The sequence below is a fragment of the Plectropomus leopardus genome, unplaced genomic scaffold (genome assembly GCF_008729295.1).
Source record: "Plectropomus leopardus isolate mb unplaced genomic scaffold, YSFRI_Pleo_2.0 unplaced_scaffold29187, whole genome shotgun sequence".
In the NCBI taxonomy this organism is placed as follows: Eukaryota; Metazoa; Chordata; class Actinopteri; order Perciformes; family Serranidae; genus Plectropomus; species Plectropomus leopardus.
Window position 1 is genome coordinate 1 of NW_024631809.1, and position 6,691 is coordinate 6,691.

Sequence of the window (6,691 nt, forward strand, 5' to 3'; positions counted from 1 at the left end):
ACCCTGTAAAATTGTTACAGACTTTTAATGGACCATTAATATTTTAAATTGACTTTCAGTGCTTTTAATGGTCTATTAATACTTTCAATGGACTTTTTAATGACCTTTAATTGAATTTGAATAGGTCTTTTTTGTTTTTCCAAATGGCTTCACATCAAATCATTGTTTATTATTGTTTTCAAACACTTCAGTTTTACTGTCATGGTAATTATTCATGTAAAGAGCAACTTGTAAGCCCTTTTCTGGGTGCTTTTTTTTTTTTTTAAATCTCATATCCCTCAACATCAAACAAATCTTCATATTCCTCATGAAGCTAGGTCTCAAAAATCGCTATTGTTGCAAATTTAATGCCTGAATATCTTAAGCAATTTTTGATATTTGCAAAGACTAAAGGCTCCTGCTGTTGACATGAATTAGTGACGTTGCTCCGTTGGTTTTACGCCCCTCTTAAACTGTCTGTCCGTGTAGTTGTCACAGTGATTCTGTGTGCTGTCATAGACAGGATTTTTAGGATTGTGTAGTCTGTGTTCTGTGTCTTCAAAAGCTTTCAGGTTTTTTTATGTTGCATAAACTGTGTAGGCTGCAGATCATTTATGTCAGGGGTTAATAAGTGTTGGCATGGATTGTTTATAATGAAAGTCACACTGTAAGCTGTTTGAGAGCTGACCTGTAATGAATAACACACTGAGCACACGAACTCTGGACCGACTCGGGGTCCTGTGAGGACTCGGGGGCCGTTATAAACCGACCTGCTTCCCTCCTCTGGTTTGGTTTGTGTGTCAGAGCAGGATGAGCGCTGCGAAACGAGCCACGCTGCTGCTGCTGCTGCTGGCGGCCATCGGCGCCAACGCATCGCACGACCACAATGGCTGTCACGGGCTGAACACGCCGCTGAGCAAGACTGACCTGCACGAGGTGAGACCAGGCGTCCATCACTCCTGAGTGAATGGTAAATGGGCTGCACTTGTATTGCGCTTTCTAGTCTTTTGACCACTCAAAGGACTTTCACACTACAGGTCACATTCACACATTCACACATTCACACACACATTCACACACTGCTGGCTGAGGCTACTGTACAAGGTGCCAGCTGCTACTCAGTAACCGTTCACACACACTCATACTCTGATGACGCGGCATCAGGAGCCGTTTGGGGTTCAGTGTCTTGCCCAAGGGTACTACGACATGTTGACCTGAGGAGCCGGGGATCGAACCGTCGACCTTCGTAGAGGACGACCAAAGCTGTGATGGAAATCCGCCTAATAGTTAAATCTAAAACTGTTCATTTCACAGTGTGAACATGTACAAGGCAAATTTGCAGATTCCTAAAATGCCATCTGGGTTTGGGTGGTCTGTAATATTTCAGACCTTCGTGCGGTACATGACGGTGTAAGTGTGCGGTGCTGTTGACCTCCGCGGGTTAAACTTCTCACCTGGCTGCAGGTGTGCGTGAGTTACTCTGGGAAGTTTAACGTGGAATCAGTCTAAAACATACGAACCACGTGTGCGTTTTAAAGAATAGAGCAGACATCATGTCCTCAGCGTCCTCACTCGTAGCTTTAGCTCTGTCCTCCTCCCCCTGCAGGTTTTCGGGGACTGGGTTCTGGTCTGGTCCGTGGCAGACTATCGGCGAGGCCGGGACCTGCTGCCGAAGCTCATCAGCTCCCACGTCGAGCTGCGACTCCTTCCTGACGACCACACCGTCATGTTCAACGAGAGGAACCTGTTCGTGTGAGCGCTCACGCTCACATCGAGCACATCTTCGGTCAGACGGCCTCAGCCGTCCGCCTGTGAAATGAGGACTCGAGGATTTTATTTTGATTTACATTCCTCAGATTTTTGGAAATTTCTAGGATTTTAGAACATTTGGATTTCAGGACTTTTCTCAGAATTTAGGACAATTTTCAGATTTTAGGATTAGATTTTTTTTTATTTTAGAACATTTCTCTGATTTCACGACATTTCTAGGATTTTTGGATGATTCCAGGGTTTAAGGACACGTTTGAATTTTAGGACATTTCTAAGATTTAAGGACACTTCTCTGATTTCAGGATGTCTCTAGGATTTGAGGACATTTCTTAGACTTTAGGACGTCTGTAAGATTTTAGGACATTTCTTGAATTTCACGACATTTGTGAGATTTGAGGACATCAGTGTCTCAGCTGTGTCCTCTGTCGGGGGTGTGGGGGATCCTCCTCTGGCACTTTTTTTTATCAACAAGCTCTATTTTGATGCTGTTTTATGTCTCTGACACCTTTTGGAGACTAAAAGGACAAAAACCGTTCACGTAAATAAACAGGTTTAAACAGGGGATGTTGTGTTTTTGTGCTATCGAACTGTTTTGTTTTTTTTTTGTTTTTTTCAGGGACGAGTCATGTACCAAGCACTTCATCAACATGTCGACGTCTGACTCTGACAACCACTCACTGCACAACATCGCTGCCAGTGAGTCGCACACACACACACACACACACACGCACGCACACAAATACAGATACATGGGTTTAGGTCACTTTAGATAAAATTTGACACAAGTATTTTTGCTGTTATTGTTGTGACATGTGTGCTGCTAAACACTAACATACCCCAGACTGTCAGCAACAAACATTGAATTAAGTTCAATTAAATTAAAGTAAATTCTACTTTGCATGCATTATATTTATAATAATTTATTTTGTGTGTGTGTGTGTGTGTGTGTGTGTGTGTGTGTGTGTGTGTATGCGCGTGCGTCGTGCATGTGTGTGTGCGCGTGTGTGTGTTAGTGTTGGAGACAGACGGAGTTGTTAGTCACAACAACGAGGAAGGTCATACGGATTTCTATAAGAGCTGCTCCGACTGTCTGCTGATGGTCTACACGAGCGCCGAGGGCCGATACCTGCTGAATTACAGTAAACACACACACACACACACACACACACAATGAAACTGATTTTATTTGTTTTTTAAAAATGGGAAGCAGGTTATGAGCAACTTTAAAAGCTTGGGAAATATTTATAATTCTCATAATAACATATTTAAAATGATGTGACAATTTAATTGTCATTTTTTAAGCACTTTCCTCAGGTAATTTCCTCGTTTCTTTGTTTTACTCTCTTTTCCCTTTTTTTGTTCACAATTCAGAGGTTATTTTCGTGGCTTTCTTTTTTTTTATATATATATATACTAATTTCTTGCTCATTTTTTAGGTAATTTCTTTTACTTTTTTTTATATTTAAATCTACAAAGCTCTTGGTGGAACGTTTCTTACTAAAATTGCTCCCCATTTTATAAAATGAGTTAAATCAATTTGCTTAGATTCGCAGTTATCAAACGTCTGTGGTGTGTGTGTGTGTGTGTGTGTGTGTGTTTTTCAGGGAGGGAGGGGCACCATCAGGATGTTGAGGTGTTGAAAGCGGCCCTCAGCGATCACCAAAGACTGGCCGAGTCTCTGGGATTCCCTCTTGACAAACCTTTCAGCTACGATGGAGCTGCAGGTCAGTTTCTGTGTGCAGGCTGCGTGTTTTCACTCCCACAGCCCGAAGTACACGCAACTCTTATAGCAATTAAAAAAAATCACAAAAGACAACTGAAATGTGTAAATGATTTTTCCTCTTGTCCCCTTGCAGATTTTTGTCATAAGAAATCCTCTGCGGTTGAAGAGTCTGGCTGTGACGCACAGAGAGCCAGCACATATCAGACCTGTTCTGCACCGTAAAATAAGTAAATAAAATAAAATATGCCGTCTGCAGGGTTTTAAAGGCATGTTTTCAGCCATGTAAGTTGTAGATCCATCCCTTAAGCCAAAATAAAAAACAGAAGTCCCTCCTCAGTGCTTAAATATATGAGCTGATATGCTCCCCCCTTTTTGCTGTAGCCCTTCCACCCTAATAAATAACAGACAGTCCCTTACCTCGCTCTTTTGTGCTGCTTGTTTGTGTGAGTGATTGTTTCTCCTTTTTTTATTTAAAAAAATATATACTTTTCTCTCTTGATGTTCAGCATAATGGCACCTCGATTGTTGGTTTTGCATTTGATTGTGTTGTTGCATCCAGTTTCTTTCTCTATATTTTGCTTTAACAAAAACGTCTTTTTTTTCTTTTTCTTTTACTGTAGAAACACTGGGGTGAGGTGGGGTGTTACTACTTGTACAACAACTACTACTATTACTACTACAACAACTACTACTAATAATAACAATAATAATAATGATAATGATGATAGCAACATGTCATCTTTGCAATGTGCAATATGTGTTATGTATTTTGTATGTGCAATATCCTGTGACGTACAATGTTGACTATGTGCAATTCATTATGTTTGTTTTATCACACTGTGGAGGCATGTTGTGCGCAGCATACGAGTCCAAAACAAATTTCCCCATGGGGACAATAAAGTATATCGTATCGTATCGTATCGTATCGTATCGTATCGTATTGTATCCTATCGTATCTACCACTTCTTTCAGTTACTAGATTAGAAGAATTAGAAGAAGAAGAAGAAGAAGAAGAAGAAGAAGAAAAACAGTAATTCATTCACCAATTTTTTTTCTTGACAATAGAGATGCAGTGAGTTGGGGTTACTGATAAATAATCAATAATCATTTTAAAAAATCATCCCAGCAGCAGGCGGCGGTACGTTACCGCTCAGTGACGTCATTCCGTTCACTCAACTAGAAGACGCCGTGTCGTCACATCCGGCAGGTATTTCCAACATGGAGTCGAGCGGACTGAAGATGAGTTTCTGGGAGAGCGGACCAAAGCCGGGACAGTTTTACTCTTTCCCCGGGAGCAGCGGGCCGGACACGTCCTGCGGGCCGGTCAGACACACACTGTAAGTGACCCGCTCCGGTGGAACCGGGACTGAGCGCCGTTAACGGAGCTTCCGTTGTCGGTTTCGGTTTCCGCCGCGGTGCTGTATCATCATGGAGCTAACTGATGCTAAGCTAACTGCTAGTTTACGTCCGATTAACCGATTTTAGAGCTCAAAATGCAAATTTCAGAAGTTATTTTATAAACTGTAAGATTTAATACGAGTCTGTATTCGTCGTTTATGACTGTAAAAGTCTTTTGTTGTTCTCATTCTTTCTGTTTTGCTGAGTAACTGTTAGCTGTGTTTGTTAGCCGCTGACAGCAGCAGAAGCAGCTCCGGTTTACTTTAAAATATTTAACCGAAAAATAAACTCAAGCAACAAAATATACTGATTATAGTTTTTATATGACATCAGACGTCTAACACGAAACACTGAGAAAATAAACGTGCGTGCAAATCTTAATAATGAAAATAAACAATGTAATAATGACATGGAAGTTAATTAACCCTCCGGTATCATTACGAATTTTTTTGGAGTTACTTCACGTTTGTTTTTGTTTTTTTATATTTGTATGAAGTTTTTGGAAGTGGATGTTTTTTGCCGTAAAGGCCTCATGTGGTTGTACTTTATAGTGACACCAGAGGGTATCACTATAAAGTACATAAAAGTACATAAAAGCTCAGTTAGTCTGTATGATTCTGTGACTTTTAGCAGCTCCTTTCATATTTTAAATTCATATATTTCATGGTTTTAAAATGTAAATCTGTGTGTTTTTCATTGGGGATGTCCAGACATATTATTTGCCTTTGGTTCGAGTGTGCAGTATATTGAAAATAATTCTTTTTTTTTTTTTTTGTCTAAAAACAAAGTTGCTTCATGGCAAAAAAAAACCTGACAGTTATTGGATTCAAATTGTGAAAATTAACAAATATTTGATCTAATTTAATACTGCTTCAGTTAATTGAGTTAGGATAGTGCACATTAATCAACATATCAGCAGACGGCATCAACATAGATATGCTGGAAATGGCGCAGTTACTAAATGTAATCTGTAGCCCTAAAGCAGGCGGCATAAGAAACAGTTACAAAGACAGTTCATAGGACGTCACTCAAATACTTTACAGGCATAAGATTACATGAAAATAACGAAACTACCCACAATAAACAGTAATAAAAACATACGATAAGCTAAAAAAAGCTGAGAACAGACATCAGAGAAGAAGCGCTTTATGTTTGGGTACATGACTGATTTGTTTTTGATATTTACGATTAGGACTGATGTCGGTCCAAAAAATTCACTTAATGAATGCAGAAAATACTATTAATGTATAATTTTTTTAAGCTTGATTTTGAAAAGTGCATTTTGTGCGCAGAGCGATGCGAGTGTGTCTCATACTAGAGCAGACCCTAAGAGTTAAAATAATGTAGATTACATTTGATAGATTTTGTTATTTGTTGTATATCAATATTGCTCAAAACAGTTTCTGGCTGTTTTTGTAATTGATGATGTTTATGAGATATCAGAGACGCCCGTCCTGAGAATGACCCTCCTCTCTGTCCCCCCGCAGTAACCCCATGGTAACCGGGACGTCTGTGCTCGGCGTGAAGTTCACCGGCGGCGTCATCATCGCAGCAGACATGTTGGGCTCGTACGGCTCGCTGGCTCGCTTCAGGAACATCTCGCGTCTCATGAAGGTGACGTTCGCTGCTTACACACCGTAACTGTCATAAAAGCATGTCAGCATTTCTCTCAGATCAGAGGTTTTTTCAACCAAGGACTTCTTACTGACGAGACCCATTTATTTATGTAGTTTATATATATTTTTTTTACACTTCTGAAGTCTTAATTATGTGAAAGAACAACACAGGAGAATATTCATAGATCTGCCAGAGAAGAGCATT

At 40.1% G+C, this 6,691-nt stretch overlaps 2 protein-coding genes across 2 annotated transcripts; both read left to right on the forward strand.

Annotated features, from left to right (window-relative positions):
* Positions 1 to 777: 777 nt before the first annotated feature.
* LOC121938332 (saxitoxin and tetrodotoxin-binding protein 1-like) lies at positions 778 to 3,867 on the forward strand. The gene is made up of 6 exons (XM_042481596.1): positions 778 to 915; positions 1,586 to 1,731; positions 2,366 to 2,445; positions 2,763 to 2,888; positions 3,354 to 3,473; positions 3,606 to 3,867. The coding sequence occupies exons 1-6, from the start codon at positions 790 to 792 to the stop codon at positions 3,692 to 3,694; spliced, it is 687 nt and encodes a 228-aa protein (XP_042337530.1). The 5' UTR covers positions 778 to 789; the 3' UTR covers positions 3,695 to 3,867.
* Positions 3,868 to 4,671: 804 nt separating this feature from the next.
* On the forward strand, positions 4,672 to 6,526 carry LOC121938333 (proteasome subunit beta type-4-like). Its single transcript, XM_042481597.1, has 2 exons — positions 4,672 to 4,809; positions 6,358 to 6,526. The coding sequence occupies exons 1-2, from the start codon at positions 4,691 to 4,693 to the stop codon at positions 6,509 to 6,511; spliced, it is 273 nt and encodes a 90-aa protein (XP_042337531.1). The 5' UTR covers positions 4,672 to 4,690; the 3' UTR covers positions 6,512 to 6,526.
* The last annotated feature ends 165 nt before the right edge of the window (positions 6,527 to 6,691 follow it).